The 27,729-nt window shown below is 34.8% G+C and overlaps 1 protein-coding gene across 1 annotated transcript in view; it reads left to right on the top strand.

Annotated features, from left to right (window-relative positions):
* Nucleotides 1-27,729, top strand: part of DNAH5 (dynein axonemal heavy chain 5) — a 113,959-nt gene that overhangs the window by 72,515 nt on the left and 13,715 nt on the right. Inside the window, exons 52-68 of the mRNA XM_054285448.1 lie at nucleotides 2,547-2,719; nucleotides 5,229-5,359; nucleotides 6,186-6,339; nucleotides 7,000-7,267; nucleotides 7,854-8,085; nucleotides 9,594-9,708; nucleotides 9,922-10,098; nucleotides 13,015-13,218; nucleotides 14,884-15,063; nucleotides 15,970-16,107; nucleotides 16,692-16,827; nucleotides 18,262-18,578; nucleotides 19,833-19,988; nucleotides 20,425-20,607; nucleotides 25,293-25,536; nucleotides 26,514-26,628; nucleotides 27,091-27,281. Coding sequence (XP_054141423.1) covers nucleotides 2,547-2,719; nucleotides 5,229-5,359; nucleotides 6,186-6,339; nucleotides 7,000-7,267; nucleotides 7,854-8,085; nucleotides 9,594-9,708; nucleotides 9,922-10,098; nucleotides 13,015-13,218; nucleotides 14,884-15,063; nucleotides 15,970-16,107; nucleotides 16,692-16,827; nucleotides 18,262-18,578; nucleotides 19,833-19,988; nucleotides 20,425-20,607; nucleotides 25,293-25,536; nucleotides 26,514-26,628; nucleotides 27,091-27,281 — 3,114 coding nt within the window. The remainder of the gene's footprint in view (nucleotides 1-2,546; nucleotides 2,720-5,228; nucleotides 5,360-6,185; nucleotides 6,340-6,999; nucleotides 7,268-7,853; nucleotides 8,086-9,593; nucleotides 9,709-9,921; nucleotides 10,099-13,014; nucleotides 13,219-14,883; nucleotides 15,064-15,969; nucleotides 16,108-16,691; nucleotides 16,828-18,261; nucleotides 18,579-19,832; nucleotides 19,989-20,424; nucleotides 20,608-25,292; nucleotides 25,537-26,513; nucleotides 26,629-27,090; nucleotides 27,282-27,729) is intronic.

The following is a 27,729-nucleotide window of genomic DNA, read 5'->3' as shown; positions in this document are numbered from 1 at the left end:
CTGAGCAAGACATTAAAATAATAAATTTTGCTGGCTGCCGCTCTAAATAATGGAAAAGTCTGCCCTTTCCTAGGTTTTGTACTTGATTATACTGTCCTTGGACATTAATAATAAAACTGTAGAAACAGAATTAAGATTATATAATTATTTTAAATTTTTCAAAACTGTAAAAGTATCACTGCAGGTTAAGTTCTTGATGTATTTCTTATTAGTTTCTTATCAGGTTTAATTTGTTTAAATGTCTTATTCAACTTGTAAGAAATCGATTTCCACCTGGAGTATTCCTTTAGTTTAACCAATGCTTTTACAGGTTAAAATAAGAAGTCAATTGATTTAATTAGATTTAATCTAGAGGAGTGTTCATATGCAGAAGCAATATAGGGATAAAAGTTCTGAAATTAAGGTGACTTCAAGCAAACAAAAAATGCAATATAAAGGACAGCTGAAAAAGAATTAATAATTTGTGTATTTTAATAGAGTAGGTTCTGTGGTAAAATGTAATTTTCTTAAAATATGTTTTAAATATGTATTTTGGGGTTTTAGTTTTGTTATTGTTTTTCTGTTGCTTTTTCCTTTGAAATTGCACGAGCATTAGAAAGGTGAATAGAAAGGAAATGGAGAAAAATTTGAAGGAAGAAAAAAGTTACAGACAGTATTCTAAATACAGTTGAGTTTACCTGGGGGTTGGAGTTCTTTTCCCCATCTTTTTGTCCCTTACCTTCACACTGGCTTCTAGTGCTTTACTAAACTTTAGGGAAATACTTATTTAACTGGATGATTTATTTCATTGATTTTAATTATACCAATTAAAGATAATGTTCTGAATTATATATTTCTTCAGCAAGTTAGAAGAGGCTTAGCAAAACTGAATGATTTAGAATAACTAGAACAATACATCCTGTAGCATATATAGATCACAAAATCCTGAAAGTAATTGAGCTAAATGTATGTAAATAAGAGCAAATGTACTGTACTAGTATTATTTTTGAGGAAATCCAAATGACCAACCAAAAGCCCCCTGATGTCTGTCTACTGGCACTGTTTCAATGAGATTTGTCAGATATTTTTTAATGAAATATGGTCTGGATGAGAAGTGAGATCGATTAAAAATTGCTGAGTGGTCAAGCCCGGAAAGTGGTTGGTGTTCAGTGTCTCAAAGTCTAATCAGAGACCAGTAACTAATGATGTATCCCAAGGGTCAGCACAGGGCCCAGCCATCCTCAACATTATCATTAGTGGTCTGGGTGATGGGGCAGAGTGCACCCTCAAGCCAGCTCCCAGATGACACAAAACTAGGAGGAGTGGTTGATATGCCAGAGGTTGTGCTGGCTCCCAGATAACTTAACTGGAACTCCATAAGGTTCTACAAAGGGAAGTGCAAAGTCCTGGACCTGGGGAGGACAGGTCCCACGCACCAGTATACACTGGTGGTCACACACCTGCAAGTCAGCTTTGCAGGAATGGACCTGGAGGTGCTGGTTAATACCAGCCTGAACATGAGCCACTGGTGTACCCTTGCAGGAACAAAAAAACCTAGTGACACCCTGAGCTGCATTAGAAGAAATATAGCCAGCAGGCCAAGGGAGGTTTTCCTTTTCCTTTTTCAGCACTAGTAAGGCTACACCTGGAGTGCTGTATCTGAGTCTGTGGTCCCCAATACAAGAAAGACACAGATATACTGGATAAAATCTATTGAAGAACTTGAACATCAGTAATCACTTTTGTTTTATTATTTTTTCTTTTTTTATTTATTTTTCTCCACTGTGGCAGTCTGGTGCAGGTTGTCCAGAGATGTTGTGGAGTCTGGCTTTGGAGGTATTCAGAAGCCACCTGAGCATGGTCTTGGAGAACCAGCTCTAGGTGGCCCATCTTGGGCATGGGGTTGGACCAGATGACCTTCAGAGGTCCCTGATGATCTCAACTTTTCTGTAATTTTATTTGCTGTAAGAATTCTTATGAATGAAAGCATGTCACCTTTCAGCATGATTAATGTTATGAATGGAAAAATGAGGCAGTGGCACTGTTACCTCCTTTCTTTGAGAATTGACTTGTGCCTTTTATATCACCTAAGGAAACAAATGTATGCTAATTCATGGTGAATATATTTTTTGTTGTGGCAGTTATTAATTTCAAGAGTATGTTTTTTCTAGGGCAATTATTTAATCAATTTAGACTGTTTTTCTTTTACAGAAAAGATTATTTGCAATTTTAAACTGCAGTATTTATTTACCTTCATTCTCTGATGCTACTTTTTTTCCAAGCAGCTAAACAAGTATCATTTTTCATCATTCAAGTTTCAGATAAAGACAGCTATTTAGGGTTTTTTTTCTCATTTTGTCTTTCAAAATTACTTTGCTGAAATTACCATTTCTTGCAGGCAGGGTGTACTCAGCACTCTCATATGTACATCTAATATATAATATTATGTATAATAAACCTGCTTCTGGGTGGTGAAACTTCTAGTTATCTTCACTTACTTGTCCCCTCATTGAACCTTTGTCAATTCTTTAAACTGCTAAGGTTTTATTACTTGCTTTTTTTTCTAGATGAGAAACCAGAGGAAGCTAATTTAGATATTCCCAAAATCTATGAACCAATCTTCTCATTTAATCAGCTACGGGATCGTTTAAATAAGTTTTTGCAAGCATACAATGAGAATGTTCGTGGTACTGGAATGGACATGGTTTTCTTTGAGGATGCCATGGTTCATTTAGTCAAGGTACAGTCTTGCTTGATTGCCATTTGTTGTTGCTCACTTGCCCACATCTCCTTTGAGTAGAGGTATGCATGAATCAAGGTAAATTACTTCTGAAACTGCAGCAGCTAATTTATTGCTATCAAATATTTGATCCGTCACACTGTGACTAAGTATTAAAACCTATTAAAAACTTTTTAGAAAATGCACCAGATGGAACTATTATACCTATCTTTTATGTTTGGTGGGCTCATGGTGCTAGCTATTCTAATTTTATTTCAACCTTCCTCCTTTATTCTTCTGGGAGCCCTTCCTGTCTTTGGAATGAGTCAAATGAAATTCAGGTTAAGTCATAATTGGTTGTTTCTGAAGGAGTACGCGCAGCAGAGTAGGAATTAATGTAGTCCAAAATTCTTTTGTAGATCCACGGTATGCTCACTACTTTTAAAGTTCTTTTGACTATGGATTGGAGCTGACCATAACTTTCAGCACAGCACAGCTTGATATGATTGTTCACACAGAATAGGCTCATACAAAGGAGAGCTTTTTTTTTTTTCCTTTAACACTAGAACCCCTGTTGTCTAAGTAGAATACTGAGGTTTTCGGTATTTTTTAAATTATTAAGAACTGTATATGTAATTGCATCATCCCCCCAAATGCAATATTAAATATCAAAACAGTTTAATTATAGTTGACAAACACATTGCATCTGCGGTTTTCAAAATTTTTGCATTAATTCTTGTTATTTTGCAAAATTAGTCTCTTTCTTTCTAAGGTTTATGGCAAAATTAATGATGTTTTGCTCTGGATTTCTTTAGGACAATTGTAAATAATCATCACACTTACCAATAAGTTTCTCATTTATTTATAGGAAAAAACTATATAAGTTTAGGATGCAATAAATTTTTTTTCACTGAACAGCCAACTCCCATCAGAAATATCTTTGGGTAGCGAGATGGTAAATACCTGAAATATTTTATTAGTATTTGCTTGGATAAAATGATAATTTTGTGCTTTATGCAAAATTCTTTGCTTGGATAAAAAGTGTTTATATGATTTTAAATTCTTGGAAACACGAACAACTGTGTAGACCTGGGAAAGCGAGATAGGCACAGTTGAGGTGATGCCTAATCTGAGCTGAGATAATATGGCTTGAATGAGTTAAAGCTGAGGGATATCTTAAATATCCAAAGTTTCCAATTAACAGCTTGTGTGCCTCTGCCTGGAAACAGATCTAATAGCCATTATTGAAATGACAAGTGGTATTGCAGGGATGTTGTGCAAATTAAATTTTCTTTCTCCGGTTAAATAATAAAGCTTAGAGTAAGCCTTCAAACTTGATTTTATCTTTCTTGTGAAACAGTAACCAATGGAAAATAACAAATACATTACATTCAATATGTAAAATTAATAGGTTTAAAATTAGAGGAAATTGGCATGACTATCTTTAATGGCTTAGAAGAAGGTAAGTCAGAGAAAGGGCAAGTAAATAAGTCTCCCAGGTTGTTTACTGATACGATGGAATTCTGGAGTCATCAAAGAACTCTTCAAGATAATAAAGAGAACAGAAGCCAATCCCGTGCATCATTTCTTGTATGGAGGAGACCAGCTGCTAACCAGCTGGATGGTATTATTGTGTCTTTGAGAGGGAGTTGGCTCTGTGCTGCTCTGGATATTAATGTAGGCTCTTCTGGGTACAGTGAGGATCTGTTCTCTTGCAACTGATGGGCTGCCATGTTTCATGGCATTGTTTTTTCGCTGTGGGCTGTAAGACAAGTTCTGTATGCAGTTCACAGTTACTGCTGAAAATTTTTTTGCTCTGAATTCTAAAGGCTTTGTTTGTTTACATTGCACAGTCCTGAATTGAAGGGAAATGTGGAGCAGTAGGAAGCTACTGCCTTTTGATTTAAAATATAAATAATGAAGTGGGAAAGAAATGTTGATCTAATTGGGAGATGTTTCACTGCGATCAAATATTCATACTTGATACTGTGCATTTTTACAGTCAAGTAAATGAGAATTGGAACAAGTTTCATTATAAAGGCAGTGTTATTACCTGCTGCAGAGAATACTGAAGACTCTTTGTCCTGAATTTAACATGCCTGGGACAACCTGTCCTTCAGTCGCAATGAGATGAGTCTTACCAAAGTTATCCAGAGGTCATGGTATTGGAGAAATTATTTCCCCAATTATTTCCCAATTTTGATAATCCCACATGCTGTGATAGCACATCACTAAGAAATCACAGCTGAGATTTACTTGCACTTTGTGGGAGATGTAATTCTACTGATAACTGAACCTACACAGTGATGGAATTAAATGGTTGCTATACTATCTGACAGGTCAACACTAAACACTGCAAAGTACGAATGTCCACAGAATATATTAATAGTAATATAGAATCCTTTAATTAAACCTTAAAGTTTTAATTTTTTCTTCATTTCTAATATAACTTTAGTAATATGGTAGCATAGAATTTTTGGATGTGTGACTCTTGCACATTGTAGCAATGAATGACTGATATATTACACAGATTTCCCGGGTGATTCGCACTCCTCGTGGAAATGCTCTCTTAGTTGGAGTTGGTGGCTCAGGAAAGCAGAGCTTGACAAGACTGGCATCCTTCATAGCTGGCTATGACACATTCCAGATAACGTTAACAAGGTGAGCATTACCTGAAATTTAACTAAATAAGTACTTCGTGTTTTAAGTCTTCCTATAAATAAAACAGGCTCGCATTCTCTGATCACCATCACATAGAGTGGAAGGACATGACTATCCTTTGAAACTTACTAGATCTACGTGATTTTCTACAATAATTGTGAATTTTTGCTATCTTTGCAGTAGGAAATTATTTTGTTTACTTCACAGAAAGAGAAAGAGTATCGGCGGTTTCAAGTTATCTTTGCATCTTTACACAGTACATTAAATGGTACTGAAAACGTTTTTAGGTGGTTGTCTATCCAAAAGGCCTTTATGAATTAATCTTGTAATATTTGAAATACTGTCATCTGAGGAGGACGAATCTTTATCCTTGCCCTTTAATCTGGTAGATCTTAGGTATCTGTCAGTATTTTGACAACCTTTTCCAAGTACATTATTCCCTTATTTCTCATTGTTCAACCCAGTATGGTTTCTTTTGAAATAAAGATGAAAAAAAATTATAAATCCTCCTCTGAATGCCTCAGAATGAATACCATCCCAACTGTCTGTAGGACAGGTCAATTTTGGTACTCAAATGTCATTTTAGCAAAGTGAAATTATATCTTTTGCAGGTGTGTTGGCTGAAGAAGAAATTGTAGGGTCACATGTGGGAATGTCCCTTGGTGTGGGTCTCATCAGAGGACCTATCTGAAATAAGCACCTTTATGCCTTAAGTTCCAAGACATTGTTTCTGACTTAAATATGCTTAGGTTTTTTTACCCTTTTGGTGAGAAGGCTTTTTTAAAAAGAGATGAATATTTGTTCAAGTAACATTTTTTTTTTGTAGATCATACAACACTTTAAACTTGATGGAAGATCTGAAACTCTTATACAGAACAGCAGGACTCAAAGGCAAAGGCACCTGTTTTCTTTTTACAGACAATGAGATCAAAGATGAGTCCTTCTTGGAATACTTGAACAATGTGTTGTCATCAGGAGAGGTAAGATGATCAATTTTCTGCTTTTTAAAGTTCATAATTGTGAGGCAACTTAAGAGTTTATTTGAATATTTTGTTTTAAGTCAAAGAGTACACTTCTAAAAACTAGAACTCAAGTGCTTTTTGTCATTAAAGTATTATTAAAAATGAATGCAGTCTCCAAAATCTACAAAATCCTAGGTTAGGCTGAGTGAAGTGATCTCAAGGGACATGAGAACAGCTTTTAAAAAAAAAAATTTGGACTTGAGAACTATTACTGATGTTTTTAAAAGTTGTCTGTTAAATTAACTATTAGTGTACAGTTAGTTTTGTTATGGTAAATTCATGTCCAGAATTGATGGATTTTATTGGTTTTATTTACTTATTTATTATTTTAGGGTTATGTTTCAGAGTAATTGCTACTAGTTATTAGAAGTTAAAGAGAAGGAATGAAAGCTATTGGAGGGTGGGGTTTAAAATTTACAGCAAGTTCGATTTCAGTCTATTTGATGGAATCACTTCATTAAAACTTCTTGTTTAAAGAAAGGAGTTGGCGGGTGCTAATAATTTCAGTGTCTGAGATGTATGTCCCTTCCTACAATGGTGTGTATTAAAAGAACCTTTTGCTGTATCCTCTATTTTGGATCATCTCAAAAAGCATGAAAAATCTTCCTTTTCCCAAAGGTCTCAAACTTATTTGCACGTGATGAGGTAGATGAGATCATTAGTGACCTCATTCCCTTCTTCAAAAAGGAGTATCCACGAAGACCTCCAACCAGTGAAGCTCTGTATGACTATTTCATGGCCAGAGTCCGTCAGAACCTTCACGTCGTTCTTTGCTTTTCACCAGTAGGTGAAAAATTCCGAAATAGAGCCCTGAAGTTCCCTGCTCTCATTTCTGGGTGCACTATAGATTGGTTCAGCCAATGGCCTAAGGATGCGCTGGTGGCAGGTATGGGTAGGTTTTATCTTTGCAGACACATAATTTCTGATCAGTGGTCATGTAGCTGTTTTAATTGTGTTGAATTTACCAGAAGAAACTTAATTGATTCTAAGATTTGATGTAGGTATTCTCTTCTTAAATGCCTGTTTTATTAAGCTGTCAAAATATTTCTAACAGAGGAATGGTTTTGAACACAGTTTAAAGAAAAATTCCCCGTGAAGATGTCTTAAAAGTATTTGTAAAGAATGCAAAGATGCTACTAAAGAAAGAGATTATTTGTGAATATGTCTGTGATAGAGCATATAGTAGAAGGCTATGATTACCCAGTCCCTGGTAGGTAGCAGCTAGGTCCAGAGTGAAAAAGCAGTTGCACATTTTGGAGATGAATAATGACAGATCCTTAGCTATACTTTTTATTGACACGTGTGGAATAATATTCAGAATCTGATGGTGAAGAGTAAAGAAGACTGGGTTTTCAGAAGCTGGGTGAAAGCCAAGATAATACATGCTGACTTGTTTTATAGTGACTTGTTTATTACAGCTAAGATGCTTTTATAAATATTTACTTACATTTAGGCTTTCTTTCTTTCCTAAGTGTCTGAACACTTCCTGTCCTCCTTTGATATGGACTGCAGTGCTGATACAAAGAGGGAAATTGTGCAGTGTATGGGCTCATTCCAGGATGGAGTGGCAGAAAAGTGTTCTGATTACTTTCAAAGATACAGACGTTCTACACATGTGACTCCCAAATCCTACCTGACCTTTATTCAGGGATACAAAACCACATACAAAGAAAAGCATGCTGAAGTGCAAATATTATCAAACAGGTAAACTCAGGTTACTTCTGGTTTTCTGTGGTTTTCTTCCCCTGCTATACTTCATTTCAATGCATGTCTGGTATGCTTCATTTCAATGCATGGCTTGTCTCCTCACACAGAAAAAAGGTATTTTTAATTCCTAAAATTATGTGAAGGTGTAACTTATTCAAATATTATAGTTGCTCTTGTCCTATAAGATAAAGACTATAAATATTTGGAGGGCGGGGAGAGTACTGGTGCTTGAAAAATAGAAGTAGAAGGAATATGAGGTGAATATAAATTATAGCCACGTGTTTTCAAAGAGTAAAAGAAGACATCTACATGTAATTTCATAATATACTGATAATAGCATTTAATTTGCCAGTTGGCAACTTTTGTTTCCTTGTTGAATACTTGTAACCTCCTGTTATGAAAATGTAAGGAATATCCTAAGTGGTTTTGTGAACACAGAGCCTCACTTAGACTCCTGAGTTTTTTACTTGTACATTATTAAGGTGGTTTTGATATACTTTTTCCTATTTTCAGATGCTTTATTAAACTAGTGATATCTATTTGCAGATATATCTTCATGTGAGGAGCACCCAACTATAATGTAAAATTAGCAATTAGTGTATCAGTTGGTATCACCCTTAAGAAAAACTGCCTTCTCAGTTTTGAAAGATTGTTAATAAGAGCTGGAAACCTTAAAGAAAGGCTTTAACTTGTTTATTTGGCATTGAAACATTATTTGTCTTCAAAGTCAAATTGAGTTTGAAACCTGTAGTTGTGTTAGGGTGAAGGCTTGTAAAACAGAAGCGTATTGCCCTGTTTTCTGCTTTCAAATTTACCAAATTAGTTCATGAAGTCCAATTTCTTCTACTTAAACTTAGTTGCGCTGTCTGAATCTGTTGGGGGTTACACTTTGTTCTCCTGTATTTGTTCAGCTGTCCAAGTACTGGATAGCCTTTGCAATAGCAGTCTCTGTAGAAGCCTTTTAAACTTGTCTGAAAAGTCCCAAGTGAAGAGTTTTTGATAGAAAAAAAAAGCACTGTTGAAGGGGCATTTTAATGCTGAATCAGAGAAGTCTTATCTCAATACTATTTTTCTCTCTTTTGCTTGGTCTTGGTTTGTTTTCAGTTTCCACTTCAAATAAGAAATATTGATTGGTTATAATTTTCAGAATTTTGGTGATCAGAAAATGCTTTCTGCTGTACAGAACTCAGTTCTTTGATTATTGGCTCAAGAGGAACAGTGGTATTTATAGAACCAACATGTAGGATTTTATGCAATGAAATAGGCATACTGTTTGATCAGAAGCGGGTAAAATTTCAAGCCAAAAACTTTATTAATGTATTTCATTGTCCACTTTATTGATTCTGAAGATATCAGAAAGATAAAAGTTATTGTCCAAGTTTTTTTTTTTTGGTGTAAAGCATCTTTTGCAATTGTTCATTCTGATTGATGTGATTCATTCTATAGCTGGAAAGTGTAAATTACATAGTGAATGAGATGCTTTTTATTTTGCTTTTTAACTTCAGAATAAATACTGGTCTGGAAAAATTGAAAGAGGCCTCTGAGTCAGTGGCTGCTCTAAGCAGAGAACTAGAGGTAAAAGAAAAAGAACTTCAAATTGCCAATGAAAAAGCTGACATGGTATGTACAACCTTCAAAGTGTATTGCTGTTTGATTTTTTTTCTCCTTTTATTCCTTCTATTTTGAAAAAAATAATTAAAATGAAGTTAAATATTGGAAAGAAAGGATTTTGGAGAAAATGATGGTATTTGAGTTTTCTGGAATTGATCAGATATGATTTTGCAAAAAAACCCCTCTTTTAACTTACGGCATGTGGGTTTTCTCACATTCTAGGTATTGAAAGAAGTTACTGTAAAAGCACAGGCTGCTGAGAATGTGAAAGGGGATGTTCAGAAAGTGAAAGACAAAGCTCAAGCTATTGTAGACAGTATCACAGTTGACAAAGCCATTGCTGAAGAGAAGTTGGAGGCTGCCAAGCCTGCTCTGGAAGAGGCAGAGGCAGCCTTACAGGTTAGTACTTGGACCATGTACAAGATTACCACTAAGAAGGTGGATGTCTTTGAAACACAAAATTGCAGGTGCATTGCATAGCTCTTCACTTGATAGAAAAAAGTATATGCATTTTGAGGCTTTTTAGGTTCTGTTTTGTTTTTCTTTTTTCACATGAGTACCAACCCCAAAACAGTCAGTTTTCAGAAAAGGGCAAGTTCTAACTTTCTTTGAAACTATAATTGAGTATAGCATGTGCTGCAGCCAAATATTAGACTAGTAACTGAATATTGATACTATCATTAAATAGCTTGTGTACAATGAGTGAAATGCTCTCCATGTAAAATCAGTTGTAATTTCATCCAAATCCAAACCTTCTATTTTAAGTTTTCACAAAGAAATTGCATTTTCAATGGGTTTTTTGGTCCACTATTTTCCGTCTTTAAAAAAATCTTTCCTTAGGAGCTGTAGCATTATCAAGACTTCATTTTCTTCACCATACTTTTCTTGTAAAACTTTTTTAATAGAATGTCCATACATTTAAGATTGAAAAAGAATAATATTAGTTGATCTTGCATAATGTTTATCTTTGTCTGCTCAGCTGACTTTATAGGAGGATGGGCCTCAAGACATTTTGCTGTGTGCAGTACTAGTGGAATCTGAAATATACCTGTTAGATGCTAGCAGGGAGCTCACATCTCAAGAAATAGAAAAGTATGAAGAAAAAAACCTGAAAGATAGACAAACCTCAAAGAGTTTTATGTAGATTTGCTGGAAATTACACCGCTCCATTTGAGAGGCTGCCAGTAGTTGAGATGGTTAAAGACTGATCTGAAGGAATTGCATTATTAGCTTTGAAATCTAGTGTAGAAGAATTTTTATGGATCTTCTGAATGTAAGACTTCACTTTGATTGAGAGATGTTTAACAGCCTCTGACTGCCATGATGCTTAAAGGACAGAGTGCAAAAGTCTAAATGAAGGTTGATGACCTGGCAGCTGGGAAGAGTGAAATATGGGAGAAGGTTTTATTATAAGACCCTGATATATTGCCACAGGAAAAAGGTTAAAGAGCTAGCAACAACAAAACAGCAAACTGGGTAGTAGGCAGACATTCTGACAGGTGAAAAAATAAGCAATGTTAATTATACAGCATCTGCAGTATAAAGATGGCACCTGTATCATGTGTCTGGACCTGTATCTTATTCAGGATTACTTTCTGCTTTTGACTAAAAAGGCTGAACCAGAACAATACTGCTCTTCTTGAAATGTAGGGTGCTAATAAATGAAAACCTGATTTCAAGAAAAAGTGATGCTGGCATTATTGTAAAACTTCTCAATTGGAAAAAATTGAATTTCTGGAATTTTCTATAATAAATTGCTTCGCCTATGTCTAAAGGGGAAAGGCAAACTATCATAAAAAGAGAATCTTATAATCATTACAGATTTGCAAATTTGAGCTAGGGATTCCTATCGTAGAATTCTGCTTGCAGAGTAGATAAATACCTATTAAAATATTTGGTAAATAGAAAAGTCATTACCCAGATGGGAAAAAAAAGTGATTAGCTATTTTACTCAATTTTTAATATGTTTTAAGTATGATAAATGCTACATTAAGAGAAAGGTAGGTACAGAACATCTTATAAGCATTTCTAAACTTATAGTGAGAATAGTTTGAGTAAGAATTGTCAGAGTTTAGAAAAACTTTGTTGCATTTTGCCCTGTAATAAAAATAGCACATTAAATGCATAACTATAAACAAGTAAAAAATTAAATAAAATTTAAATGTAAAAAATTTTGGCACAATTTTTATGTTAGCAAAAATAAGGCTGAGCTGAATTTCCTAACAGTCACTAAGAAACACTGGGTGAAGTTTTCACACAGATATCTGGAAAATCTCTGGTGAATTATTTGATGTACACTGAACTCAACAAGCAGCAAAATATTGAAGGGAAGCAAAGGGCTGGCAGAGGGAAGGCAACCTGGGTAGTCTGAAGTGCTTTTAAGTCCCTTTATTGAAGCATAGACACAAGTAATTAAAATCTGTCTTCATGAATTCCCAGTGAGGCGTGTGCTAGGCTAGAAGCAAGATGTCATGGCACTCACAGTACTCTGTTTGAGTACTCAGATTACTCAGTAATCTGTTGCTTACTGTTTGGGCTGTTGTGTACTTGGGCTAATTAAACTGCCTCTAAATAAGCAAAGCTTCTGCTCAGAGTTGTGTGTGTTGTAGGAGCAGATCTGCCCATCCCCTTTCACCATTGTTCAGTGGTTTTGTTGCTTAGTATGGGGTGCAGTAAACACTTGCTCAAATCAATTCTTCTCTAAGGAGACCTCTTCAGCAGACTTTTCTGATAAGTCTTTTCTGATTCATGATGTAGAGTTATGAGTTACAGTGTTAGGGTAGTAAGGCTTATTTAGCCTTACTTATTAAAGTCTAGGTTTTCATACCTTATTATAATATATTTTTCTTGCCGGCCTGCTTCTACACCAGGAATATTCCTGGTAAGATGTATTAGAAGGTACAAACATATGCATATACGAGTTTCCTTAATTTACTTTCATTTGCTAGATGTCAACTGAAAGTATTTCCTTTCAAGACACAGTTTCTGGTCAATACGTTTGCATTTAAAAAACAAGTAAAATTGCAAGATATTTCTGGTTTGCTCTCTTTTATTGTCAAAACAGTTCATGGTAGTTTGGAGTTTTTAGGGGCTGCTGTGGAGGTGCTGTGCTGAGGTTTCCTAGGAGACAATAGGAGATGGTAGTGAAAATCTGACTGGGGGTGGTCCTTGTAGTTTCGTGCTTTTTAGAGGTAAAAATAACATGTTTTTTTTTTTTTTTCTCCCATTGATTAATACTGTTGGTGAGCTTATGCTCCATGTTTTATGAACTAAACAGTAGCAGTAATTGCTTTGCCCTTTGTTTTCAATTCCTAGACAATAAAACCTGCAGACATTGCCACGGTGCGCACCCTGGGCCGGCCGCCTCACCTCATCATGCGCATCATGGACTGCGTGCTGCTGCTCTTCCAGCGCAAAGTCAACCGCGTCAAAATCGATCAGGAAAAATGCTGCACTGTCCCGTCGTGGCAAGAATCACTGAAGCTGATGACAACAGGCAACTTCTTACAGAGCCTGCAGGTGCTTGTGCAACCTTTTTCTTTTTTATGTATTTTATTTTTATAATGTAAGAAAATAAGAGACAGTGTTTTCTCTGGTGTTCACAGGAGAGCAAATGTGCGAGGGAAATCACTCAATAGATCTGAAATGTTAAGGGCTTAAGAATAAATATGTCAGAATGAAATAAACTTTAATCCTACTTGCAAATTCATGTTATAAATCACCTATAATTTTTCCTAAGTAAGGCAGTGAAATTGTTTTAGGTTACAAATGACTCAAAGCTTGAAGCATTTGGTTTGGATAGCCATTACTTATCTGTTTCATTAAACCTGATAACAAACATCTTTTTTTCTGGTATTTAACTTTTCATTAATTTTCAACATTTTAGCTTGTGCTTTGATATGGAAAAGCATAGATGGTTATTAGGATGAACACAACCTTTTTAAAATGTGGGATTTTTTTGGTTCACAGGATTTGTCTAGAGCAATGGAAAGACTAACTAACTGGTACACAAATCCCTTTTCATAACTTAAACTAATAATATTATGATTTATCTATCTTGATCTTGCATAATATTTATCTTTGCTCAGCTGACTTTATAGTCAGGATGTGCCTCAAGACATTTTGCTGTGAGCAGTACTAGTGGAATCTGAAATATACCTGTTAGATGCTAGAAGGGAACTCACATCTCAGGAAACAGAAAAGAATGAAGAAAAATCCTGAAGGATAGACAGACCTCAAAGGGTTTTGCATCACACTCTCTGCCCCATCAGACAGTCCATGAAATGTAGGATAATCCACATCATACGCTATGACTCTCCATCAAAAACCAAAACATTATCAGAATGAATGGTATATATTCCTGCCCCACTGAGTGCTATCATTCCTGATTTCTGCATTTTGAGTTTACTTAATTTGTCCCTGGTCTAGTAGGAGGCTTGGCCAGCTTTGTGTGGTTGGTAGTGGCATGGATGCTGTTTATGTAGTATTCACATTGCATCTTCTTGTAAAGGTTTTTAATTTTCTATAGGACTTCAACATTTAATTTTGCTTGTGCTTAATTAAACCCATTTGTGCTTCAGGGAACAGATCTTTTTCAAGTTTGTCTGGGATTGGGTTTCATTATACATTGTAAATAAATTTGAGGGAGAAAACTGAGAGCTTTTCAGAAGGAAAAAAGAAAAATATGCTTTTTCAAGAAAATAGTAAAAATAAATTCTTTAAAAATTAAATACATTCCAGTAATTAGACAAGGTAATGTAAGGGTAAGATAGATGGCTTGACCTTTGAAAGGACTGTCTTGCAGAATGTATGTTTTTGAACTAGAGTTTAGCTCTTCATTTTCTTTTTGAAGATTGTTAAAACTTATTTTGTATTAAGCAAAATAAATTTTTTAGCAGTACCGGTGACATTTTGAAACGATTAGCTGTCTAACAGGAGTAGTGAGTGTGAGATAGCAAAGATCATAAATGAAAGCAAACTTTTTTCCATTTTGTAAGTATATATAAGAGTGGAATGATTTTGTAAAGGTCTCAAAGATACATGTGACAAATAATTTCATATAAGTTGTTTATGAGTAACACTTGTGATCTTTCTGGTGTTCTATGTGTTCTGAAATACATGTAAATATCATTTACACTTACTGCATGTGTTTTGTAACTTGCACTTTCAAAATTTTTTTTTCAGCAATTTCAGAAAGACACAATTAACGAAGAAGTGGTAGAACTTTTGAGTCCTTATTTTGAAATGGTGGACTACAACATCGAGACAGCTAAGAGAGTATGTGGGAATGTTGCTGGCCTTTGCTCATGGACGAAAGCTATGGCGGTGTTTTTTTCCATCAACAAAGAAGTATTACCTTTGAAGGTATGTATGTTTGTCAGTCGAAGACATCCTCTGCTCCTTCTCATCCTCACCTGTTTTCACTTGAGGATTTAATCTGTGGGAAACTTCATCTGCCATCTTTTAACTGGTGGTTCCCTGTCTTGAAATTTATTACCTTGAACACTGTACTTCTACAATAAAATATATTTCAAATGTACTTCCACTTGTACACTTGAGTTGTCAAAATTGTGAAAGAGGTGGGTGTGATGTTATGCCTCTGGACCCCTACTGGATGGCATTAAAGCATCTGTCATCTAGTTAAATACACTACTGCAATTGGTCTACATTATTTTTTAATTAAGTAGAAAAAAGCCTTGAGATTTGATTCTTTTAATGTTCCAGATCTCAGTTCATAAGAAGATTGTACAGATACTCTTCATCAGTGTTATGTAGAGAAAAAAAACAGGCCTAAGTAGATAGAATGAAAGTCAGGAAGAACATTGTCAAGCATGTTTAACAGAGAATAGCTTGTATTATAATGGGAATGACTGAGGAGAGAGCAAGATTTGTATTTCAGCCTAGCATATTGGTTGGACAAATCAAGTAGACTTCTAGAGACATCATTCTCTTCTGCAAGCCATGTCAGACTAACTTTTGTATCACATGAAGAATGACTGGCATTCCCAGAAGTATTTTTAATTATTTTTTTCTAATTGACATTAAGGCAACTGTTAAAGTGCAGCTATCTGAAATAAGCATTTAGTTTTTTGTAAAATTCAAATAAAAGGTTTTGCTGCGTCATGAAATCTCTACTGAAGAGTTTGATTTGGAAATGTAGTACATTATAGTATGTATACTATATTTCAGAAAGCTTTCTGAAATATATTATAGCAAATACTTTGAAATTCTCTGTGTATGAATACACTTCTATGTTTTTATTTTCTGTAGGCTAACTTAGCAATTCAGGAGAAACGCCTAACCAGTGCTATGCTGGATCTGCAGAAAGCTCAAGAAGAACTGGGAGCCAAGCAAGAAGAATTAGATATTGTGCAGGCAGAGTATGAAAATGCAATGAGAGAAAAGCAGGTGAACTGCTCTTCACAGAAAAGAAGTTTCTACTCTTGCTTTAAGGAACACTTAATGTGTTCGTTCAATTTCACTATTATTCCTTGTTGATGGACAGCAGTTGAAAGATAGATAGTATTTGAATGCTGCCTCTTTGCTTTCTACGTCTCTCCTTTGCCTCTGATCCTCTCCCCTCTTCCCTTCCACCCCATCAAAAACTATTTTATTTGTATTCTTTATTCAGTGCCTACTGCTGTAACTTCAAGTTCCACGTATGCTATATGTGTATACTGTATTTGAGTAGAATTCCTCAGAATGAATAGGTATCAAGAATTTTACATACTAGTCAACAACTGCACCAAAATAAAAGTTAAGAACAGAAATATTAAAAAGAAATATTGAGTCATGTTTCTAGGAGATGTTGATAGTTTGTCCTGATATATTTTTTCCATTTCACTTTCCCTCCTCTGCATGATGATAGAGATGTTTAAGAATATATTTCTAACCTGTTGTTTATCTACTGGTTTAATGAGGTGTAGAGATTTTTTCTGACCTATCAGATATATGACTGTAAACAATTTCTTTTGGTGCATGGTTTTCTCTAGACTTTGTTGGAAGATGCTGAGCGTTGCCGACATAAAATGCAAACTGCCTCAAGTCTTATAAATGGTTTAGCAGGTGAAAAAGAGAGGTGGACAGAACAGAGTAAAGAATTTGCCATGCAAACCAAGAGATTGGTTGGTAAGTTTTTATCCAAACCTTTAAATTTGGAATCGAGTTGTTTGAATTATGTTTAGTGAAACTGAAAACATTTGAAACGTCAAACTTTTCCTTTGTATCTTAGATCCCTGTTTCAAAAGCGAAGGTAATTGTTTTAATTTCCTTGCTAAAGCCCTGTTAGATGAAAAATAAAATAAGGCTAAAGTTCATATTTAAAAAGAAAAGATAATGGATGCTGAGAATGTAGTGACGCTACAATTTTAACTTGACTGATATTTGTAGGTAACAGTCCAAAGAGAGTAATGTGTTAGCAAGCTCCAATAAAACGTGTATGACTGAGAATATATATTGAGGTGAGGAAGACTGATACTCAGGCACTGACATTTATATGTAGAAATCAATATTTTTAACTGCACTTACTAATGTTCATAAGAATTTGCTTGTTAGAAGGTCATTATTATTTTTTAAATTTGCACTTGTAAACTAAAGTACTTTGTAATAAATAATTAATTCATTAGTTAGATCAATAAATGAAATTTATCTCATCATTTACTGTGGGCTGAACTTCTCTGCTTTTTACCTTGAAAGGCTGCAAAAAGCAGCCTTGTTGTATGGATTGTATTATAGCGACTAAGTTATGTTTTATTTGCTGCTATAATATATACATGTGTATTAACTTATTAAAAATCCAGGATACCTTCCCCACAGATTAAATCCCCCCAGATTTATCCAATTGTTTTTATAGATAACTTGAAAGTGTCCAAAAATACTAGGGCTCTGTATAAAAGTATGATATCTTCTCCAGTTTAAATTTTGCTTTCTTATTTCAGAGGTACAAAACTCCCTCAAACTATGGTGTCATGAAATTTAGGGGGAAAATTTTGAAACTGAACAGAAGATTAAAAGTTGTCACACTTAATACCTCCATAATGATGTCTATGACACTTTTTATTACCAGTACTCATCACTGTAATTGATTTACAGTAACTTAATTGAATTAGTACTTATAAGGAGTTCCACCCCACACTCCCCCAACACACACCCTCCCAGTTGTTTAAGCCTGTTCTTATGAGTGCACAAGGAAATGATGGAACTAAAAGTTCATTACTAAGTCCTCTCTGCCATGTCCTGCTTGTACAGGATCTGGTGTTTGGAATAGTGTTACATGTATGTTGAGTTGACCTAAACAAGCTGCCAGATGCTGATCTCTTGATTCCTACAATTGCATAGTAAGAACAAAGTAAATGTGGCCTCTACTGAAATGTACCATTGTCATGCCATGCAGTGAGCCTTGGAAAAAAAATTGATTTGCCTTCTTTATGGTTCAAAGTGTGTTCTTCAGTTACCAGCCAAAACATGTAGCAACTAGTGAAGGAAACAGCTTGTTCATTAATAGAATTGGCAAAGTTTAATGCTTTGTTTTGTGGCGTTTTTTTCCTCCTTTTTCTCTTTAAGGTGATGTACTCTTGGCCACAGCTTTTCTGTCCTATTCTGGTCCTTTTAACCAAGAGTTCCGCAGTCTGCTGTTAAATGACTGGCAAAAGGAAATGAAAAGCCGAAAAATTCCTTTTCGTAGCAACTTGAACCTCATAGAAATGCTGACTGATGCTCCAACTATCAGTGAATGGAACCTGCAAGGATTGCCAAACGACGACTTATCCATACAGAATGGAATCATTGTCACTAAAGCATCTCGTTATCCTTTATTAATTGATCCACAAACACAGGGTAAAATTTGGATTAAAAATAAGGAAGGAAGAAATGACCTTCAGGTAATAGAAATGCTTGTGCTTTCATAATCCCTAAAAACTCTTAGCATACAAGCATTACAATTCATTGATTTGCCTAATGCTTAGGAAATTACATTTATACAAAAAGTCTGGTTTGAATATAAAGAATATCTCAGATATATTTTAGTGGATTTGAGATTTGACTAGAGATGGAAGTGTATTCTTTAGCACCAGTGACTCAATTTGTTTAATGAATTAATTTTAATGGAACATAAACTTTGGAAAATAGGCTGGATGGGCAATGCCTGGTAATAAACATGTTTTCAGAGTAATGTAAGTGTTAGGAAAAAACCCCACCAACTAGTTGATTAATACAATTTCATGTAAGTGCTTATAAATGAAAAATCACAGCAAGATATTTTTTCATCTTTTAATCAGAAATTATTGTTAATTTTTGTTGTCTTAGTATGGATGTCAGCTGCTAAGTGCTCTGCAAATATACAGGGAAGATATAGTGCTACAAAGTATAGTCTGAGGCAAGATACACAAATTCAATTCAAACAAGAAAATATGAGGAATTCCTGCAATTATGATTACACCAATAAACCAGCTTAAAAAAAAAATCCCTGAAATCCATAAAAGTAGTTTGAGGTGTGATAATAGAGTGACTCTGTGAATATAACTACCACTTTCATGCTGATTGTTATCTAGGTGTGGAAACCTTTAATGGTTGCTTAGTTGTGACAAAAATGGTTATTAGTTTGTTTACAGCTTTATTAAAGTCTAAGCTGAATGTGCTCTTTGAACATGTTGAAAATCCCAGTTATACTGGGGACTATTTAAAGCAAAGGCTTATTAAGGCCCTGTTCCATATAAACCTCTAATTTTCAAGGGTGAAAAAAACCACAGAAAAATACTTATCTTGGAATTGACCCTGCTGCAGTTTGACTTGGAGATGTTATCCAAGATAAAATTGAAGGTGCTAAAAGGTTCCTGTGAATTTTTCCTGTGAAATTCTTGAGTAGTTGCACTCATAGGATATCAAAATTGGAAGTGCTTAGCACTGCTTTGCTTCTACCTTGGCAGCTGAAAAATAGAACTTTGCATTCCATGAGCTCTGGCAACAGGGTATCCTGATTTTACCTTTCCTTGAGCTCACAATCTTTGTATTCATACTAGTCTACTCACAGTTTCATAGCTTTTGGCAGTACTTCAAAGAAAATGAAATAATTTATAAATATCAAACTAAGAAAAAGATTGGTAAAAGGGCATAAGGTATTGCATTTCTGTTTTCAGATCACTTCTTTGAATCACAAGTATTTTAGAAACCACTTAGAAGACAGCCTTTCTTTGGGAAGACCTCTTTTAGTAGAAGATGTTGGAGAAGAGCTGGACCCAGCACTTGATAATGTTTTGGAAAGAAACATCATTAAAACAGGTTCAGCCAACAAGGTAAAAATAGAACAAGTGAGCAAACATATGGAAATTCCCCTTTCCTCCCTTCCCCTCCCCACAACCTCTCTTTAGCAAAATAACTCCTAATAAATATAGGACTGTAAAAAATGAAACTCATTTAAACTTGATTAATGCTAATTAAAGAAAATAATAATGTAAGGTTTAAGTTCACAAATGCTTTATATATTTAATGCATAGAGTTCCTTATTCCTTTGCTTATGACAATTTTTAGAAGTTGAAATAATTTTTGAATGGGCCATTTAAGTTGGTCCTTGACTGGTCTCAAAAAATTGTTTGCATCAGATGTATGATTTAAAACTGGATTTTTTGCCTTTAAGCAGAAAAATATAATGTTTTTTCCTATATGCAGTGTCTAAAAAAGTGTGTATTGGCTCTTAATATTTCAAGACGTGTTTTTAAAATTTTTCTTGAGGTCAAAGTTGGTGATAAGGAAGTGGATGTTATGAGTGGCTTCAGACTTTACTTTACTACAAAACTGCCAAATCCATGTTACTCTCCTGAAATTAGTGCTCAAACCTCCATCATTGACTTTACTGTAACCATGAAAGGTCTTGAAAATCAACTCTTAGGCAGAGTCATTCTCACAGAGAAGCAGGTAAAAGAATTTATTGTATCTCTTTTCCTGTCTGTATTTCTTATATTACCTATAGAATGTTTTACTTTAATTTATTACTCTCTATTCCCATATTGCTAGGTAACTTTCTGGCTCTCTCTATTGTGATTATTCTTAATATAACATATTTGTAATGGTTTAAAAAGTGGCACAGAAGCAATTGACTCATTCATGTGGAAGTTTCTCTGTCTCTTTATTATTGCAACTGTACTGTATTAACCTTATTTTTCCTGCCTCAATGAGTTATAACCTCATGAGAATGGACTGTGAAAAGCAAAAGGACCTGAAATCAAAACTGATGTTCTGTCTACAAACCCTGGAGCTCATGGCAACATAACCTAATGCAAAGAATTCAGACTTAGTTACTTCCTTGCTCCAAGGGAAAATGGGCTACCTACTGAGATACCTTTTGACATTGCAGATATATTAGTTGAGGAAGTTCAGGTTCAAGATGCCTGTCCCAATCAAGCTGCAGTTCTGGAGGGAGGCTAATTGGTACCTTTTTAACTGTGGAACAGCAAATCCCTGTAGCTATAAGGTCAGGCAATGTTCATGTCATAAGAAACGCTATGCACCTATGACCTATTTATGCACTAGGCACTATGCACCTATTTACTGAGATTTTGGCAATAGTTCCAGTTTATCTTCACTAGAGAGGAATGACAGAAATATCTTTGTTTCCTTATTGTGGCATCTGTTGAGGTTCTCCCATCCATCCAACACCTCCCTCTGCCCCGCCAGCGTAAGATTTTTCTTGTTAATAGACTCAGTTGTCTTGTTCACATTGAGTAGTTGCATTTCATTCCCAAACAGTGCATGGATCTCGTGAGAGAAATCACACTCAATCTGTTAAGGTCTGTTTTTTGTCAGACAGCTTCATTGCATCATCAGCTTCTCTTCAACCATTGACAGCTTGTCAACCCACTCTGTAATGAAATTATCACTGTCTATCTAAAACACGCTGTGAAACACGCTGTGATGTGTATATTCACAAAGCCTTATGCCAAAATTCACTTCTTGGGCCTTGAAATACAGTACATTCCTCCAGGAGACAGTTTATCAAATTCCTCCAGTCATTGCTGTTGCTGTGTGCTTGCTTGGAGGACACAGGAAAGGGAGAAGCTTGACTTTCTCAGAGGAATCAAGAAGCAGATGGAGAAGTAACACTCAGGTTGGAACATGAAGAATTCTGATTAGATTTTAGGGAAAAAATAATTGACCAAGAGGGGTCAAACCCAGAAGCAGATTAATCAAGGATTTTGTGGAATTTCTGTTCTTGGAAGGGTTCAAGCTTCACCTGGACATTGCCCTGAGCAACCAAGTTGTTTAGGTCTGAGCAGGGGTTGAATTAGGTAATTTCTGTGGTTGCCTTCCAAATTAAAATTATTCTACTATTCAATGGGCTCTTTGTCACTAAGTGGGAATGTCTAATAAATGGACATAGCGTGCTTTCTCTACCAGCTTCTCAGAGTGTTATACTCAGTACTGTTTTGTTTGAAACCACCTGAGAATATTTCCTCAAGATAAATGACAAGTGGACCACTTGACAGGCAGGGGAACAGAATATACTTACTATGTTGCAGTTTTCTTAGCCTCTGTTTATACATGTTGTGGTTCAAGGTTTCCTGAGGAGTCAATTTGAATACATCACACCATCCAAACACTTTCCTATGATGTCTAATGATGCATCTTTGGGAATTTGGGGGTTTCTCACATAAGTGTCTGGATTCTTACTACCTTCTGCAGCCTTTGGTAGGAGAGTGGTGGAATTATTTTACTGTGAGACCGTTTGCCAAATGGTTTGAGCGGTATGACTGCTTGGTGATATCCAGTGTTACAATGTATGTGCAGAATTTCTGTCCCAGAAAGGGAAGAGAGTATTTATCTGAAATCAGAGTTCTTCAAGATTTTTATGCACATTTCTATCCTTCTTCCCATTCTACCATGTCTTATATGGTTCTGGTCTTAGAATGAATGAGGTTTAGACCTCCAGCAAGAAATGGGAGTGTTTACAGCATGGTATTTAAAGTTTCTGCAAAGTCTCTCCGTTGTCTGCTATGCCCATTAAAAGAATCTTTGTCACATATATCTCACAGAATTAACTGTTTACTGATAGGAACACTGGTACTGATTTCTTATTTTCCACCAGAATGTTAAACCAGTTGCAAGATACAAGTGAAGCATAAGGTCAAGGGCAGATGGTATATCTGTGTAAATTTGTTTCTACTATATTTCTTGGAATAACAGGATTTGAAAGATTTGATATATGTCTGAAGGTAGTATAACTTATGATATTTTAATGATATCATTATTTTGATAAATTGGCTGTTCTGTAATTTGACAAAAAAACCTTGTTTATTTAGTGTCATCGGTAAGTCAGATTAGTAGTGGAGTTATAATATGCAATAATTCTTTATGGCTTTTTGAACTTTTGCATTCATTTATCAAGACTTTTGCTGGAAAAAAAGCTCAACTTTTGTAAGGAATAGTTGATGTAAATTACTTGTGAATCACTTTGTGACAGGATGATATAAGCCATGTAGCAGCTTTCATATTTTATGAATATTAACAAGAAATAGCATTCTTTGGTACAGTTGGTAAAGTGTCATCTGCTTGTGAAAGGAACTCCATAAAACTGGATTTGAAATAGCCTCTGGTGCAAGTTCCTTGAATTTATGTATGTGGTAACTTGGCTTATTTTTTCTGCATCCTTAGTGCTATGACTAGAAATTTTTGAAGATATGAAGAAAGCTTTCAATTGTTTACACTTTCTGATCTGCAAAAAGCATTTTAAGAGCTTAATAGACAATTTTTTTTTCATTAAGGTTTTCATCTAGGGTTACTTCATTTTAGCTTGGTAACTCTGTTTCCAACTTATTTCTCAGGCTCTTCTTGTGAGGGGAATTGCTTCCCGTTTTTCTGAAGCATTGAAGTCTAAACTATGTTTAAATTTTCTAACTGAGCTCAGCAAAACATGAAATTTAATTTGGTGCAGTATGTTAATTATTACATTTAATGGATGGTAAATTTCTTTCAATGCTATTCTTTAAGAAAAAGTTTCTGCTTCATCAAACTTGCATGAAAAAATGCTTCATGAAACTGTTACCTGTTTTTCTTCAGTTCCACAACGCAGCAGTTGATTGAAATGCAGATAACTGTAGTTTTCTTGCGTATTTTAGCAGTTTTTATCAGAATCTTTTAAATAAGTTATGTTGTATTTGCATTATTCTAAAATAATTGTCCCACTAAATATTTTCTACCTGATGATGATGATGATGTTTCAATATACCAAGAAAAATCTCTAAATCTGATAATAATAATATGATTCTTCTTAATTTCCTTTTTAAGGTCAAAGGGCATTCTTTAAAACAAATAATTGCTTGAATTAGGAATGTAGGGGTAGAATGTAGGTTAAGAAGACCAGAAGTTTAGAATGTGGAAAAAAAAAAAATTTCAAAAGTTGTAAATGTTTTTCAAAGCTGTATAAGTGGAGGCTACTCAAATGGGGAAGTAAAACCTTTCCTTAAGCCTTGATAAGGGTTCAGGTCCTTTATGTCTCTATTGCTATATGAGAGGTCATGTATTTCTTAGTGTTGTCCCTATTTCTCTGGAATATTAGCAGCCAGTAAGCAACATGGAAATTGACTTGGCAATGACAGAGTGAACACGGAACTTCCAAGTTCGGAGAGACATTGTTAATATTATTCAGATCTTTGTAAACTTTGTGAAGTATTTATCTAGACAGATATTTATCCATATTTATCTAGACAAATATTTCTACCAACTGGCTCACTTACTGGTCATTTGTAAGATTCATACTAACCTTATCTTACAAAAAACTCTTAAACACATTCTCTGTCTTGTCTATTTTTTTTTTTACTTCACTGTACTGAAACATTTAGTTATATTGCAGTAAAGGATTTTTATCTCTGAGAGACTAATTTATATTGTTTTTAAAGATTTATTTTAAGAATGAACTGAAAGGACTGTTATAGCTGAAAAATATTTTTCTGGATATTTCAAGTAGCTGTTTTTTTAATGTAAAACTCTTGATCAACAGTTATCCATCTTCTATATTTGGGCACTGGAAAAGAATCTAGGTATATAAACCATCCAGATTATATTACTATATGTCTAAAATAAATAATTCTAGTGAGTAACTCATAGTTTCTTAATCAATGAAGCATTTTAGTGTGAGGCAGAAATTATCCCTGTTTGATGGAGGAGTATTGGCACTTCTTGAAATATCTGATGCTTGATTTGATGACTAAGCATGGCTATTGAGACTAAGTTTTCAATATGGCAATTGTTAAGCAAGGCATAAATGAGGATAAGATTACATGAAGGGGAATAAAATCCTATGTCTGGAATGGTGTTTGCATTTTTCCTTTCTGAAGCAGAAGACAAACAATTGTGAACTTGTTGTTCTTTTAGGGCATTATACAAACATCTTCCATAATATTTGTAGAAATTATTTGTTAATGCCTACTTATGTAGCAGGTTCAGATTCTGGCAATATATCTTGTGTTAAAAATACCACTAGAATTCTTTCCTCAAATTAATTCCGTTAGTCTTGACCTACACTGTTTTAGTAGGATCAGTATTTTTAAGACAATTTTTTTTTTATTGCTCTTCTGTTTCCCAAATATTACCATAAAATCCAATAGGAATTAGAGAAAGAAAGAACTGATCTTATTGAAGACGTGACTTTGAACAAAAGGAGGATTAAAGACCTAGAAGATAACCTTTTATTTCGACTTACAAGCACTAAGAGTTCTCTGGCAGATGATGAGACTCTACTAATTGTATTGAGTAACACTAAGAAGACTGCTGAAGAAGTAACACAGAAACTGCAAACTTCTGCTGAAACTGAAGTACAGATCAATTCAGCCCGCGAAGAGTACAGACCTGGTGAGTGAAGGTAGTCAGAGAAGACAAATAGCTAGACCATATTTTTAAAACATCAATACTTAGAGTAAGAGAAATTGTGGGATGAGATCAGGAAGAGCAAAATTGGTGTGAGAGATCTGTGTTTTCCTGTAAGTAAAATGTATCCAGGAGATGTCCTATTGAGCTATAATGGAGAAAATAGTCAATGCTATGCCTCATGTGGAATTTACAAAATTGAATGAATTGTTCTCTTTGTAGACTTCCCATTGCTCTATAAACAAGCATATCAGTCATTAGGGTGTTTAGGTAAGTATGTGTTTGAGTTCAACATGTTGACAGAGCTTATATAACATTAAGTACTCTCTATATCTGTTCTGATGAATACTTCACCATTTATCCTTTGGTTATTATAGTCAACAAATTTCATGAGTCTTTTAACTGACAGGTAATAATGTAAAAAAAACCAGGGGCAAAAGTAGTTCTCTGTAGTTGCCTGCATTCTACGAAATTTGTAAGATGGTACAGTTACTGTATCAGCAACATTACAGGTTTTGTACAACCTTTGTATTTAAAACTGGATGACTACTGAAAAGAGGTTAAATCAGTGCTGGGTAAGTTAAATCAATATAGTTCATTTGACTTTTTGACTTTGTGTCTTGTAAAAGTCTGTAAAAAGAAATTTGTTTCAATACTTAAACAGTATTTTAAATGGCCATAATTTTTATGTGTTCTGCTGATGATCTCAGTATTGCAGATCTCCAAATATGCTTGTATTTGAAAACCGGACTTTACATAATTTACATTAATTACAGAAAAGATTTTTTTCTCCCCTGATGTATACATGAGGATAAAATTAATAATTTTATTATTTTTCTGGCAGAAAAGAATAGAGAAACTCGAAGATGTTCAGTTATCATTAGTGTTAAAATCAGTGTACTTGTTTTGGAGAGTTTAAATTTTCTGCTCTGCATTTCTACTTTTTCTTTCTCACTCTTCAGTTGCAACTCGAGGTAGCATCTTGTACTTCCTTATCACTGAGATGAGCATGGTCAATGTCATGTATCAGACATCGCTTCGACAGTTTTTGGGGCTTTTTGACCGCTCCCTAGCCAGGTAATTTAGCTAACAATAAGTATAATTTGTATTTACCCAGTCCTGGAGGTGCCTGTAGTACAGTAAAGTTTTATTGTAAACTAATGTCAGAAAGAAGACTCTTGCTTCTTACAGTCTTGACCAGGAACTGTTGGCTTAAATACACATAAAACTTTGTCAGTTAGCAAGGCAAAGACCCTTCTAATGTACTTACAGTCCTTCAAAATTTATTAGATAATTAAAAACCATTATACTGCATTGATTTTCAGCTGGGCAAAAAGACTTGATAAGAAAGGATTTTTTTGTTGTTGCTGTTCCTTCAGTCTGGAAGTTATTGCCAGTTTGCTGTCTGATATTCTGTTTGTGATCTATTTTTTTTCATGTTTTGAAAATACTGAACCATGGCCTTTTTCTTTTGCATAGTATTCCCTTTTATAAAGCCTAAGAAAATCAACTTTCAACTGCAGACCTTTCTTCTAACAGGTCTACCAAGAGCCCTATAACCAGCAAGAGGGTTACCAATATTATTGAACATATGACATATGAAGTATTCAAATATACTGCCCGAGGACTCTATGAGGAGCACAAATTTCTTTTCACATTACTGCTTACTTTGAAGATTGATATACAAAGAAACAGAGTGAATCATGAAGAATTTCTGACACTTATTAAAGGTGGGAACTATGAATTATAAGGAGAGCACATTATTATTACAGAAAATTTATGTATTTGTATCTCCTAGCCAGCATGCTCCTTTCTTTTTGCACATGAGAAACCACTCAGTTGTAAGAATACGTGTTTATCATTCTGATCTGGTGACAGAAAACATTGTATGGCTGTTCTAATTTATAGCAGCACGCTGAATATTGATGAATATATCTTTGTAATCATGAGAGTTTAAAAGGAATATTGTGGTCTGCTGCTCAAATATCATCAGGTATGTGTTTAACTTAGAAAAACCATCATTGTACTAAACAGAGTAACTTCAGCAAATAGGAGCAGAAAATGATGCTAACATTTTAAAGGAACATAGTAGTCTCAGCTGCATATAACAAGGTCATGGCTTTGGTCTTAACTGCATACAAGCACTGAGTTCACTTAAAAGTTTGGATCAATTTTGTA

This window comes from Melozone crissalis, unplaced genomic scaffold (genome assembly GCF_028551555.1).
Source record: "Melozone crissalis strain CALT ecotype California unplaced genomic scaffold, PUWL_Pcris_2 ptg000042l_1, whole genome shotgun sequence".
In the NCBI taxonomy this organism is placed as follows: Eukaryota; Metazoa; Chordata; class Aves; order Passeriformes; family Passerellidae; genus Melozone; species Melozone crissalis.
Note: the sequence above shows the minus strand (reverse complement) of the source record. Positions and strands in the feature narration are given on the sequence as shown.